This window comes from Triturus cristatus, chromosome 12, assembly GCF_964204655.1.
Source record: "Triturus cristatus chromosome 12, aTriCri1.1, whole genome shotgun sequence".
In the NCBI taxonomy this organism is placed as follows: domain Eukaryota; kingdom Metazoa; phylum Chordata; class Amphibia; order Caudata; family Salamandridae; genus Triturus; species Triturus cristatus.
In genome coordinates, this window is record NC_140595.1 from 582,728,426 (window position 1) to 582,743,550 (window position 15,125).

Below are 15,125 nucleotides of genomic sequence, written 5' to 3' on the forward strand. Positions count from 1 at the left end.
GAGCCAACACCCCAGAGTGAGAGAGAAATTTCAGACACTTCTCACACAAGAAACTCAACAAAATTTAAAAAGATGTATCAGAATTTAAAGGAAAAGATTTGTCAATGCCTAATTAATTTTAAACACGGATAAGAAACAAATGCAACGTGGTATAGGCATTTGGAGAATGTGACTGGGAAGCAGCAGAAGGAGAGCAAGAAAACATGCACATGGAGTGCTAAAAAAAAAAAAAAAAAATACTTTTGAGAATGCAAGCGGGGTATAGGCAGTCAAGTCATCCAATCAAAAGTATAATAAAGAAGATAAACTCCATGAGAGGGACAAACATAAGCAGAGGAAGAAAGACGAAGGAACAAGCACATGAGGGTGCCAAGAAAGCAATGGGCTGGCACAAAGTCATTGTAGGATCATGGTGTTGTCCACCAGAGATCTTTGGACAACAAACAGGTAAAAGCTGTCTGTAGGAGAGGCCTAAAAGGCTGTTCAACTGTGTTTTGATCACCCTCTGAACCTTGTATGGTGCTTTCAGGCGTCAACAATCTGTGATGTTAACTATACAGGAGAAAGTACTATTCTGTATGAAAAACAATCTAACAGGGAGTTGGTGCCCAGATGCATTGTCTACTAAGGAATGAGTTTCAATACATCCCGTGATTCGAAAGACTTAAAAAAAAAAACAACGTACACATTTCCAAGCCAAACACTACTTGGCATGAGCATGCATAGCATGTGCGCATTTATAGCCACCCATGCTACAAATACTTATTTACATGAAATTGCTTCATACTCTTGACTTAAAGGGTGACTTTATATGGAGGCTAAAAATGCTGGAATACCTACCACTGTGCCATGTACCCAATACAACTGGTTTGAAAAGAAATGGCAACAGGACCCACTTCAAGCTGATGAGGGGGCCCAATTGATGCCTTAGAAAATTCTCACACCTTTAACACACTGGCCAAAAAAATATATTGACAATACACACATATGCACATAAACATTTATGCAAGCGCGCACACACACACACAGACACACACACACACACACACACACACACACACACACACACACACACACACACGAGAACAAGTAAACACTGCCCCAGTATGTTCTTTAATGTGTAAACAAATGTTGACTCCAAGTAGACCTTATTTGTTGACTGTTGAAGAGACTTATTATAATTTGTTGAAAGTTCTTCCAGAATCCCAACATTATTGCTGTTAATGAAGGTAGTCATGACTGAGTAACAGATTAACACCAGAAAATGAAAAAAACATCTGCAGTCAGAGCTTTTGAAACAAAGCAAAAAACCCAAGAGCTTTTGCTGCAGCAGGAAAACAAATAGCATTATGGACAAACCTTTCAAACAATGGATGAGATCAACAATAGAGCAACGGCCAGTGACATTACAATAACTATTGGGGAATAGCTTTCTCAACATAGATTACCAGTAAATACCTTGATTGCTTTGAAAAGAATAAAAAACAAGCTACTTACCTGTACTCTGTGATTCTCCGGTATGGATATATTTTATAGATTCACATGCTTGAATCTTCCCTGTCGTCCTGGTGGTAGTCCCACACTAACAGTAAAATAGCAGTAATAAAACTTAACATTCAAATGCCGTAGGGAATCACTTGTCTTTAGCAACCTATTACCATTGTTTTAAAACATCCAAACACCAGCCAATCAGAGCGTAGATCATAGTCTCCTTCCCCTCCAAGGCCACCATTCCTCAGATTTCGAGCACGAGAACAATAGAGGATAAGAGAGGTATGGAAGGTGAATTGGAAAGGGGAGGGAACGCATGTGAATGTATAAAAGAGATCAACACTGGAGAACCACAGTGTACAGGTAAGTAGCTTGTTTTTTCTCAAGCATTGTATCTTTTATAGATTCACATGCTTGAATCAGAATAGCAAGCAATTATCAAATGGTCAGCGGAGACGAGTGAGGTGCACCATCCCACCATGCGAACCAGAAAAGAAAATATAAAAAGTAATCATAAAGAGCATAAATCATGAATATATATATATATATATATATATATATATATATATATATATATATATATATATATATATATATATATATATATATATATATATATATATATATATTCACTGAAAAAACCATAGGTTTCACACATGTTATAGTTAGCTGGACATTTTACTGATAAAAAACCAATGAAATTCCCCCGTTATAGTTACTGTAGGCAACTATAACTCACGCGACCGCAATCCTCTGCTGATGCTAATACTGTATTTAGACACTTATTTGCCCATGTCTTCTTCCATCAAATTTTAGCTATACATATATTACAAATATTTTTTTTTCATAAAGACACATATGTCATCAGCAGAGGATTACGGTCGCGTGAGTTATAGTTGCCTACAGTAACTATAACGGGGGAATTTCATTGGTTTTTTATCAGTAAAATGTCCAGCTAACTATAACATGTGTGAAACCTATGGTTTTTTCAGTGAATTTGCAAGGTTTTTTAAATGCTAATTCCTAACTATAACGTGTGTGAAACCTATGGTTTTTTCAGTGAATTTGTACGGTTTTTTAAATGCTAAGTTACTTTACGCCATTTGTGGCGTGCGCGCCCACTTAACGCAGTTCGTTCCGTGCGCGCGCAGTAAGAACGCGGTGCGCTTCGCGCACCGCGTGCCCACGTTACGCTAGATTGGCCATGAACGCACGATGCGCTTCGCGCACCGTGCGCACATGGAGGACATATGATGAGCATCGTTGTGACAGGTAAAATATATGGTTTGGTTTTGCTGCAATAAGCCATGCACAAACGGTGCCCTTCGGGCACAATTTGCACACGGGGTGTGGAGAATGTGGATATTTTTTTTTTAATTATTATTTATTACCGTACGCGTACGGTAAGCGTAATCGGCGAAATTTTCGAAAAAATTAAAATTGCCTTTTTTCACTTGGGGGATCGTTGGGGACTCCCTCGACATGGCTAGGTGCTTGGGAGCTGTCTAAACAGCCCCTTTACATGTTTTTGCACTTTGTTTTTCAACCCCCTGTCAGAGTGCGAGAGAGAAAATGGCAGCCGCCGCTTCCTGGTTTCGACCGATTCGAATGTTTACTAAGATCTAACGGCCAATCAGAATCGCGCTCGCGCACGTCACCGTACGCGTACGGTAAGCGCACCGTAAGCTGGCTCAGATATATATAGTGATTTAAAGGCTATTTTCTCAGAATCTATTGAACAGATTTACACCAAACCTACAAAAGGCACTTCCTTGACCTGAGGACTACCTCTCTGCCAAATTTCATTAAATTCTGTTCAGCCGTTCGGGCTGTAGCTCTGTCTAAAGGTCCTATGGAAAAATGCATGGGAAAAACGCGTTTTGGGACCCCCCTTTTATCTCAGCCCCCGCTTGACGAATCCCCCCGAGACTTTCAGGGTAGGAGCGGAGCTCAACGCCCCACCTATTTTGAAAATTTTGCGAGGATTCGTCGACCGGCGCCAAAGTTATTCAAAATAGAATGTTGCGGATTTCCTATGGTAAGAGGGTCCTAACTATAACTATCTACTGGCGACCGCCAGTAGATTATATATATATATATATATATATATACACACACACACACACACACACACACAAACTTAAATGAGGAAATTTTCAAAATATTAATGACTGATCATAAAACAATAGTACCTGAAGAAACAGACACAAAGAAGATCATACCTTATGCGAAAAGACATCACAGAGCAGCTTGTCCAACTGCTACATCTGCCTTCTGCCAAGCATCCAGGCAGTAATGCTTTATGAAGGTATGGCTGTTGGTCCATGTCGCTGCCCACCAGATATCAGGAGAGGACACTCTGGCAAATACGGCATAGGAAGCAGCCACCTTGCGTGTTGAATGAGCTGCTAATTTGAAAACCACAGAGCAGCTGGCCCTCTCGTGACAGAAGAGAATAGTCTATGAGACCCAGCGAGCAATTGATGGCTATGCCAAAGCCTGACGCTTCCTGTGGGCAGAGAAGGCGATGAGCAACTGAGTAGACTTTCGGAAAGACCGAGTCCTTCGCAAATAGAACTTTAAACATGGTTTAATGTCCAGTGAAGGGAGTGCTCCTGCAGCTTGCGAAAATGGATCTGAAAAGGAAGGCAAAAGCACTGGCTCATTAGGATTTAATGTATAAGGTACTTTAGGAATAAATGAAGGATTGGTATGAAGAATTACTCTATAACGAAACTGCAGGTAAGGTTCTGTTGTTGTAAAGGCCTGAATTTCACTAATGCGCCTAGTTGACGTGATGGCCAACAGGAAAGCCACCTTGTGAATTGGTTCAAAGGGTGGCTTCATAAGCTGTGACAGGACAATATTTAACTGCCATAGCACTGGAGGAGGTCTTATCAGAGGATAAGCTCTGAAAAGTCCCTTCATGAACTCCTTTACCAGTCTGTTAGACCACAAAGAGAAGCAAACAGAGCGTTGTCTGTATCTGGATATTGCGGCCAAGTGCACCTTGATGAAAGTATGCACCAGACCAGCTTTGGCGAGAGACAAGAGATAGGGCACAATGTCCGTATAGCATATGATCCTAGAAGGATATCGGTCTTTCTGCAGTGTTGCTTGACATTCATCAGAAATCGCTAGCTCTCCGATTTCTATGTGATGAGGAGCTAAGCTGACAAGTGCAATTTGTGAATTTGAGGCTGAACCACTTGGCCCTGGTCCATGGAGAAGATTCAGGCTTGGCTGGAACAGGATTGGAGAAGACCCTGATAGGCGATACAGCTCTGTGAACCAGTATTGTCACGGCATGGCAATTAGGATGACGCAGCAAGGCTCCTGTTTGGTCTTCTGAAGAACCATCGGAAGGAGAGGAAATTGAGAGAATGCGTAAGCTAACATTACCTCCCAAGAGAAGTAGAAGGCGTTTCCTAGACAGACTGGCTAAGGAAATGTGCTGGCATAGAACCTGCATTTTTTGTTGCTAACAGATCTAGGGTTGGAAACTCCCAATGGCAAAAAACCCTTTTCTGTTGATCCTCTTTTAGCTCCCACTCATGACACTGCTTGATGTCCCTGCTGAGAGAATCCGCCCAATCGTTTGGACTCCTGGCACATGTTGAACTTGTATTGATATCTCGTTGGCTATAAGCCATTCCCAAATCTGCTGAGCCAGGATTAAGAGGGCATAAGATCTTGTCCCACCTTGTTTCAGCAGATAGAACATAGTAATGGTGCTTTCCGTGCCAATTAGGATCGATACTTTTTTCATCCTTGGCAGGAATGCTTGGAGGCTCAGAAAAACAGATTTTAGTTCCAAGAAATTCATATGGCACTGCGCTTCCAGGGCTGACCACCTCCCGTGAATTTGCAATTCCTGCAGGTGGGCACCCCACCCGTCCATGGAAGCGTCCAACATCATTACCAACTTTGGTTGTGTTGTGAGAATGGAAAGACCCTGGAAAAGGTTGTCTGTGACCGTCCACCAGGACATTGCTGAAGTAATTACCAGTGTGAATGGGAAATGAGGTCTTCGAATGAGCCTCCTGATTGAGTCCATCGAGCTGTTCCTGAACAGGCCTCATTCTTAGGCGACAGTGCAGAATCGGCTGGATGCAGGACAACATCATCCCTAGCATTGATTTGTATGTCCTTACTGAAACGCACTTTTTTGCGGACAGGCATTGTACCGTTTTCTGGAAGCGCAAGATCCTTTTTTTTGTGTGGAAGGCTTTTGAAAACTTGGTATCCAGAGTTGCTCCAAGGAATACTGTGGACCTGAAAGGAGACAGACAGGACTCCTCCCAGTTGATTCTGAGACCCAGGAAGAAAAAGAGCCGAACACAGGCATCTGTAGATCTTTTGGTGGCCTGGAATGATGGTGCCTTGACCAACCAGTCGTCCAGGTAATGGAATACTTGGTGACTGGCTCGCCACAGAAAAGCCACCACTGGGGCCAAGCATTTGGTGAAGACTCTTGGAGCAGACTTTAACCCCAAGGGTAGCACTTAGAATTGATAGTGGCATCTTGCCACCTCGAACCTGAGAAACTAACGATGTTTTAGATGTATGGGTCTATGAAAATACAAGTCCAGAAGATCAAGGGAGGACATATCTCCTGCATCCATGAGAAGCACGATCTCTTGGAGCGACAACATCCTGAAGGGTTGAGATTTGATTAACTTGTTCAACGACCCAAGGTCTATTATCTGCCTCCATTTTCCCCTCTGTTTATTTATTAAGAAGTGAGAATAGAAATCCAGATTAGGCTGATCGGCAGCACCTCTTCGATTGCCTGCTTGAAGAAGAGCAATCTGATTTCCTTTTTGAGGACTTGCAGATTACTATGGGACGTTCTTCACGGAGGAAAAATTGGTGTCTCATGAACAAATTCCAGGGTGTGACCGTGGTGAAATAAGTCTAACACCCATTTGTCGGAAGAAATGAGCTATTGAAGAGGGACTATGTAGCAGGGGCCTGTGGATCCCCATTGCCTTTTGTTGGTGTCGTGAGCCCTTCCCCGATGGTGGACGTTAATGCGCCATTGCTCTGGTGTGTTGAGGTGTGTCTAAAGGGCTGTGAAGTGAAGTAAGAACGAAACCCCTGCTGATCATAGGGATGAAAACGTTGCGGTAGCGAAGGTCGAGAGAGTTATTGATTGACCTCTTTCTTTTCCCCGGAAAGAAGCAAACTTTTTCTGCTGCGGATTCATCAACGGTTTAGCCGTATCCGATTTGATCAACTGCAGCACTTCATCTACATGCTTGCCAAAGAGAAATTTGCCAAACTGTATAACCAATACCTTAGCCTGAACTTGAGAGCGGAACGTTGTAGCTTTTAGCCACCCCTGCTGTCTCAACACCGCCACCCCTGCCATCTGTCTGCAGGCGATTGATGAAATATCCAGAGCCACATTAATCTCGGAAGAAGCTAGGTCTCCTTCCGATAGCACCTCTTTAGCCTCCTTCTTGTCCTCAGGAAGGAACTCCAGCAAGGCAGAGACGCTGGACCACATCTGGCAGTCATACATCCCGAGCATAGCCATAGCATTCGGAGGATGGCTGATAGCAATGACAGGCAAAGTGGAAAATCTTTTGCCGATGGTGTCTAGTCGGCGCCCTTCCTTGTCAGGTGGACTCGCACATGATTAAGCATTTTTAGATCTTCTCTGAACAGCCTGCATAATAACAGAATCAGGCCGAGGGTGACCAATTAGGCATGCGGTAGAGTCCTCAGGCGCTCTGTATTTTTTGTCTCATTTAGGTATCACCGCAGGAATAGAACCTGGCGTCTTCATCAACTTTAGACCCTCTAGCCATAAGTAGTCTACAATGGGAATGGAGAGAGTGGAGCGCTGCATTGTAGGTTTAAAATCGTGCAAGAAACACTGTCTGCTTGGCAGGCATAGGGAGGTCAAAGCGCCTAGAAGCGCGTTCCAGCAGATCGTGAAACCCGCCGATATCCGCAGGTGGGGAGTCGGCTAGAGGCGGAGTAGGTGACGGTGGAGTAGGAGCCACGTAGTCATCCCACTCATCCTGGACATCCGGGTTCAACCGCAACTCGCCTTCCTGTAGTTGCTGGTCATCATCGGCTTTTATTTGTGAAGGAATTTCCACAGGTGGCGGGACGGTCTTCCATTTTGGCAACGGAGGCGCAGCCAGCAACACAGGAAAGGCCATGGGAGCTCCTTGAGCAAGGAGGTGGATGCGGGCCATAAGGACCATAATCTTCAAATTCCTGGAAATCCAGGAGACAAGTAGGAGGTAACGGAGATATCTTCGAAAAATCCTGTAGAAGGGGAGGAATCTGCTTTAAAAGCAGAATGTCCTCTTCCCTCGTCGACGGTATAACAGTCGGTTGAAGAGTTGTTTACGGGATCGAACCTGGTGAACCGTTGACAGTGAAACCCTGCTCAACAGAGACAGTCTAACTGCAGCCAAAGACAGTGACACAACCACTGCTGTAGACGAAGCTGCCATCCTCATATTGACTGTCGGCGTAGTCCCAGTCGCTGACTAAACAGTCGACAGAGAGCCAGATCCAGTGAAGACAGAGGCTGTAGACTGATTTCTTCGCCGACGGTGCTGTCGACAAGCGGGTTTTCTCAACTGTGGATTCCCTGGAAGGAGTATGAGGCGTTGATGGTGGAGCAGAACCGGCCCTCTGGTGAGAAGATGGACCGGGCTGGTATTTTTTAGCCTTGTTTTCCTCAACCCTCTTTGCTCTGAGACCTGGAGTTTTTTTTAGGGTCTTTAAGCGAAGATGAAGACCCTTCTCCCTTTCTTTTTCTGGAGGAGGTATGGGGCTTCTCCTCAGAGTCGGAGCCTTGGTCTTTTTTAGCCTTTTTTTCCTCAACCCTCTTTGCTCTGAGACCTGGATTTTTTAGGGTCTTTAAGCAAAGATGAAGACCCTTCTCCCTTTCTTTTTCTGGAGGAGGTATGGGGCTTCTCCTCAGAGTCGGAGCCTTTTGCCGCTTATTTCCTTTGCGACGGTCTTTGAGTTTTTGTTGAAAGTATGACAGTACTTGCATTCTATGGGCTTGTGGTCTGGATACAGGCAATAAAGGCACTCCTTATGTCGGTCCTCAGAATATAGTCTAGACTTTCCACAAGTCTTACAGGGCCCAAATAATCCTTTTTTAGACTCCGACATAATGAAGAAAAAAAAGGTACTCACACTCCTGGGCTGTACCTCACAAGAAGATTTGAAGCGAAGAAATGAACTGCTAGCTGAAAGATCAAGAGGGCAACAGTAGAAACACTGACTGAGCAGAGCTCAGGTAGACTCCCTAACACACGACATGCGGTAAGAAATATGGGGTAAGGTGGCCCTGCAGGGAAAGGAGACTATGGTCTACGCTGATTGGCTGGAGTTTGGATGTTTTAAAACAATGGTAATAGATTACTAAAAACTAGTAATTCCCTACGGCATTTGAATGTTACGTTTTAATACAGCTATTTTACTGTTACTGTGGGACTCTCACCCTGACGACGGGGAAGATTCAAGCATGTGAATCTATAAAAGGTACAATACTGGAGAAATGCATAACACATAGCTGCATTCTCAACATAAAAGAACACAAGCCTATCATTCTCACCATAACACTAATATAAATAGAGCTCTCAAGATTCAGTATAGTGAACAGTAATTGGCCCCTACATGTTTAACAGGCAATAGATCATTATCTTTGCTACCATAACAGAATTCATATGAATAACTAGCTATTTTTAATTTACAGAAGCACACAATTACTTCTTACTTTCAAACAGCAGGATCAAGCTTTCACTATCAGCTATCAGACTGCATTCCCAATATACATGTTGTCAGTAGTTTGAGTATCAACATGGTAAAGTACTCTGCCGATGGATCACTCAAAATCTTCATCATCCAACATTACAAGAAAACCACTGATTGTGGACAGTTCCCATATACGTTTCAACACAACAGGTCAGGTAGACTCCCTGCCTCTTTACTGACTTGTACGGTACACTCTACATCTACAGCACTCACATTTTCATGCTAATAAAGAGCAATCTGTATTTGGATTATAGATTTATATATAAGTTTGGGGATTAAAAACTATACCTTTTTATGGACACATCCAGGTCTTTCAGGCAGTCCACGATGGTACTACGATGCCTCTGGACTGCATTGTGGTCTGTCTGCACAGTCTTAAGTAAGGATGTTAAAGCCACATACCTAAGAGGAAACAACATACTTTAATTCAGGGCTGGCTTTTCAGAATTCCTCCAGTGAAAACTTAAGACTCGCTCTACAGATGATCAATAATAAGAACACAAGGAAATACTGGCAAGAGAATCTTGGCCACTCCATGTAATAGTCTATAGTCCATGTTAATAGTCACAGTCGTAAGAGTCAAAACAACTGCAATGAAAAGCCTTACTAATGATAATCAGTAATTACTCAAGGGTTGTCTACAAGTGCCTTAAAAAACTCCCACATTCTTTTTAACAAATTAATGAAAATAAAAACTGGTTTCCAGCAAGAGAGCGCTCACTACTGGCCCTCCTGCAATGTTCTGTCTCTCTTCCTTTTCCCACAACTTTCCCTCCATCCGTCTCTGCTGACCCTGAGACCTTCCTGAGGCCCAGACTCCTATATTCTCTTCACTCTGGCAATTTGCCTTTGTGCTTCCCCAGTTGCATGTACAGATTTTCCTAGACTAAGGACCACCTAGACAGCCAGGCTACCACTCTAATGTCCAGGTAAAAGAGCAGAATGGAACTTTCAGAAGTTACTTCTTTCAACTAATAAGATGTTCCAAGAATGGTGTTTTCATTTCTGAAGTGCGATAGTCTACTATTATTAACTGAAAAGGGCACCTGAATTGGGTGGAGGCCCTATCGACATGTGGGCATATTCAATAAACTGGAGTGAAAACATTGGATAACCCAAAAAGTCTGACACGATCCATTCGGAGAAGCCCTCCCATCTTTCAGTTTTCAGTCCCCTTAAAAAATATTTTTTAAAGATGTATGATCTAGAGAGACTATAAATCTTGCAGCTTGGACTTTGGACAACCGACCCATACAGTCAAGACCCAGACTGCAGGCTGGAAGCACCTGTTGTAGCAGAAAACATTCACAGTCTAGATGCTGCCGCACAGTAAAACAGTGTTCCACTGTTCAACGCCTCAGCAATTTTCTGATGACCACAGTTTTATGCTGTCAGTAAGATTCCCAGCTGGTAATGCAGATGGAAGAGCCATTTATACTGGTGGATATCTTTGAAGGATTAATGGGCTGCAGAGAGGAAGTTTCATGCCTGCATGCGCTCTCAATAGAACCCTTCTTCTGACATCCCATATGGTCTATGAGGGAAATCTTACTTGCCTGCCTCACTCAGTTTGATTCTTGTGGTGCTGTATGTTCATATGCTGTGCACTCTACAAGTGTTGGGTTCAGAATACTGTAAATTGTTTTATTTAAGTCTTTCCTTCAGTTCTGAGCATGTGTAGAATGAAAGAGATCATGCTCCACGAAACCCACAAAGAACCAGAACACAGATTTCATCCTGATTATGCAATTTTTTGTTGTTGCTTACACCATTGGAAAGTAGGTGTCTGTGGACCAGTGCAAACAAATCTTAAAGTTTTAATTTAATGCAAGCGAGCACTACTACTTTCTAGAGTGGGGGAAGCTGGCAGTTCACATGTGAACCTAAGGCACTTCAAGCTGAAGAGTGCTAATGGTAAGTAGTGTTTACTGTTTGCATATGTGTTGTAGGTCACATGCTGTGCATTAATTGTAAAGCAGCATTCCCCCTCATTAAGTCTGTGACTGAAAGAAAGTAGCATGAAAGTAGTGAATAAAGTTTTAAACAGTCTGACCTACTTGTGCCTTTTTAATGGCTTGAACGGTGACCCATTAGTGTTTTGTGAAGGTGTTTATGGATGATCACACTGTAGCTTTGCAAACTTCAGGGCAAAACAATGCTTCCCTGAGAAATAATGGGGCTTTTTCCCATGTTGCATGTGACCCTCACCCTAAAGTGTTGCACAAATAACACTCTTGAATGCATATTTGCTGGGACAAGTATATCCCCCTTCATGGAAAACGGACATGTACCCTGCCCTAAGTGACCAGACTCCATGTGAAACTGTTTTCCAGACTTTTTTGGCCCAGATGGCATGCTAATCTAGTGTGCTTGCCCAGACCTAGGGCTAACCACCATGACTCTACGATCCAATACTAGTTCTGTGACCTCAAGGGCACACCAATTGTAACCTGCAGTTCTACATGGGACTACTGTCAACTCCCTGGATGGTTGACAAATCTTTGGTGGCTGCCTATTGTTTTTCAGATGATAGTCCTGAACAAACCTATCTGGTTCAAAATGAGTGCGGGCCTACAGGCCATTTCATGAAAAGTTTTGCTTATATGTGTCATCTATACTCTTGCACTGACATCATGTGTGCCTGCCGAGTGAGTGCCTGTGGACTGTGTGTGTGCGGCGAGGTGCGGGCACTGTGTGTGTGTAAATGATAGTAGGATGTGTTATTGTGAGTGCATGGCTGATGAGAACAGCAAGATACATTTTGGATTGCAAATGGTTTTAAATGGCACAAGATGGAGGTTGGAAAACAGCTTCCTAGAGAGTGGGCATGTACGTACTGCCTGTGTTCCTGAAGCTGGGGAGAGGAGCCTGAAGTGTGCGAGGATGGAGGACAGGCATGCCTATTGAAATTCTATGCGATAGGCAAGGATGCATTCACCCTAAAAACTTTTCATTAAATTTATATTATGAATTTCTCTCTGGTCAGAAGCCTGTATCACATTTGAACAATAAGATACAATTCTTTTGTATTTGTATAATAAAGCACTTTAATTTATTGTGCAGAAGGCATTTGCAGTTATCTGGAAAATGTATGTGGACTTTTAAAATGGGATTGATGATTAGTCTTTCCTGAGAACTGCAATTTGACTAATGACATGGGAATGGAGAGGAGTCTGTATATTCTGTTATAGGAAAAGACCTTTCTAGAAAGGGCCTGCCACTTTTGTCTCTTCCCAAGGGTTATCTCGGTAAGGCTGATGAGAGCCAGGTGCAGAGGCTTCACACTTCATTATGGTCATGTTTTGGGGACCCCTGCTTTGAGTCACAATCTTCACTACATGCTGTGAAAGCCATCACCTTTCACAAAGACTGTGTCTACACTGCAGTCAGAGGATGAAATTTGAAACGGAATCCCCAAAACCAGCTACTAGACTGGAAAATCAGTATAAAAGGTAGGACTCAAAACTTACTCTGCTAGAGTTTGAAGTCCTTCTCGACACAGGAAGAAAATGCTTGGCAGAGTACTACAAGAATTACTGATTCAGGACTGGGGTTTGTCTGAAAGTCAGTCTCCATGGGGCGAGGAGACCTTATTTGATGTCAATGCAACTTGCCGCAGAGCGGTAGGTATGCCTAGTGCCTAGAAGCCTGCCTTGCTCAGAGAGGGAAAGTGTGTGCCTGGCCTCAGTAGGGGGAGAGACTTCTCATGAGGAGAATCCCAGCTGTATTCTTAGAATTGACTTGCTAATGGTAGTGTAATCAATACTGACCGGAGCTATGAGGGGCGTCTCCTGTTCTCCCAGAGTGGTTTATGTGACCAACTACACAAAACATCAACCCCAAGCATGTCGTCCATCACCACTGGAACGGGACCAAAAGGACTTGTTCAGCAGCTGCTCTCAACACGCTAGGAGTTCAGACAACACTGCTGTAGGAAAGGACCTCCATCAGTCTGAAACTCACAACTATTGCCACATTAGAGGCCTGCCATGCTATTCTGCATCTAGTGTCAAGAGCTTGTGCCCATTGGCTGTGGCACCGACTGTGCGAACACAGTGTGCACCACCAATACCTGCACCGGACTACATCCAAGTGTAGAAAGCTGGCTCTGAATATACTATACCAAAGTAAGGTATAGTGTGCACAGAGTCCAGTGGAACCCCTAAAGGTAGGAAGAGGTAAAAGTAGAGAATACCTTACTCTCGATCTGTGGTAGTGTGGGCGAGCAGTAAGGCTTTATCAGAGGGTAGTGTTAAGCATTTATTGTACACACTTACTGTGATATGCCTAGATGTAACCCTGAGGTATTTCCTAGATAAAAGGTGAGTAAATCAGTTTTTGTAAATATACAGTTTAAGGTTCCATACAATTTTCCAACTCTACACTTAAACATTTTTCACAGAAAAGCAGCCAATGCAATCCTATAGGAGGAAGGAATATGCTACTTACCAGTATGCATCTGTTCTTGGCATGTAGAGCTGCAGATCTACACACTTGTGCATAGATCGCCATCTGGTGTTGGGCCCGGATGTTTGCAGTTTGTTTTTCTTCTTGGAAAGTATTTGGAAGTCACGAGTTCTGTGACTCCTCCCTTGGATCGTATTGCGCATGGGCTTCGGCTCCATCCTCAGATTGTTTTTCGCCAGCAGGGAAAAATGGAGCTGGGACAGTGAAGATGCCCATGTGTGTGTTATCTAAATAAGATAAGCTGGAACAGATACAGGTAGCCGGGGAGGCGGGTGGGCGTGTGTAGATCTGCAGCTCTACATGCCAAGAACAGATGCATACTGGTACAAGAAAAGCGGTTTTCCATGTTAAGAATTGAAGTTCACATTTGTGTAGGGGTTCAAAAGGAGGTCCCATTAGTCTGGTAAGAACGATATTTAGGTTCCACACAGGTGAGGGTGGTACTCCGGGGGGGGGGGGGGGGGGGGGGGGGGAATTATTCTTTTAAGGCCTTCCAAGGCTTTAATGGCAGGTACTCTAAAGAGTGAGAGATGTTGCCTGTTTTGTAGGTAAGCTGCTATGGCTGCTAGGTGTAGTCGAACGGACGTATAGGCCAGATTGCACCTTTGTAGGTGGAGCAAGTAGCCTATGATGTGTTGAATGGACACATCTAGTAGATTGATGGTGTTGTTATGACAATAGATAACAAAATGTTTCCACTTGGCGGCGTAGCCCGCTCTAGTGATAGGGCGCCTAGCTTCTTTGATGACGTTCATACAGTCAGGGGGAAGATTTAGGTACCCGAATTCTAGGATTTTAGGAGCCAGATCGCAAGGTTGAGCTGAGCCGGGTCCGGGTGTCTGATCTCTCCATGGTTCTGGGTTAAGAGGTGTGGAGAGAGGCGTAATTTTTTTATGTGGTACTACCGATAGTTCCAGTAGTGTGGTGTACCACGGTTGTCTGGCCCAAGTTGGCGCTACTAATATTAGTGTGAGGGAGTGCTGTTGTAGTTTGCGCACTACTAATGGAATTAGTGGGAGAGGCGGAAAAGCGTACGCAAATCTGCGTGAACAGTTCATCCATATCGCATTGCCTTTGGACAATGGATGTGGGTATCTGGCGGCGAAGCTTGGGCATTTTTTTTTTTCTTGGGTGGCGAAGAGGTCTATCTGTGGATGCCCCCACATTTGAAAGTATGGGTGAAGAACTTGCGGGTGAAGTTCCCACTCGTGGAGTTGTTGTGTTTGTCTGCTGAGTAGATCTGCTATAGTGTTTCGTACTCCTGGGACATGCTGGGCTAGGAGAAAGATTTTCTGGGGTATGGCCCAACTCCATATGCTCTGTGCTAATTGAGAGAGCTGTGGAGTGTGTGTCCCGCCTTGTTTTTGAATATA

At 43.8% G+C, this 15,125-nt stretch overlaps 1 protein-coding gene and 1 non-coding gene across 5 annotated transcripts in view; both read right to left on the minus strand.

Moving 5' to 3' along the window:
- AP1G1 (adaptor related protein complex 1 subunit gamma 1) overlaps positions 1–15,125 on the minus strand; it is a 691,372-nt gene that overhangs the window by 319,100 nt on the left and 357,147 nt on the right. For all 4 annotated transcript variants that reach the window (XM_085636792.1, XM_085636794.1, XM_085636795.1 and 1 more), the window contains one exon: positions 9,574–9,687. In XM_085636792.1, coding sequence (XP_085492918.1) covers positions 9,574–9,687 — 114 coding nt within the window. The remainder of the gene's footprint in view (positions 1–9,573; positions 9,688–15,125) is intronic.
- On the minus strand, positions 9,303–9,385 carry LOC146776313 (small nucleolar RNA SNORD71). Its single transcript, XR_014974887.1, has one exon. It is a non-coding gene; the product is annotated as a small nucleolar RNA SNORD71 (small nucleolar RNA).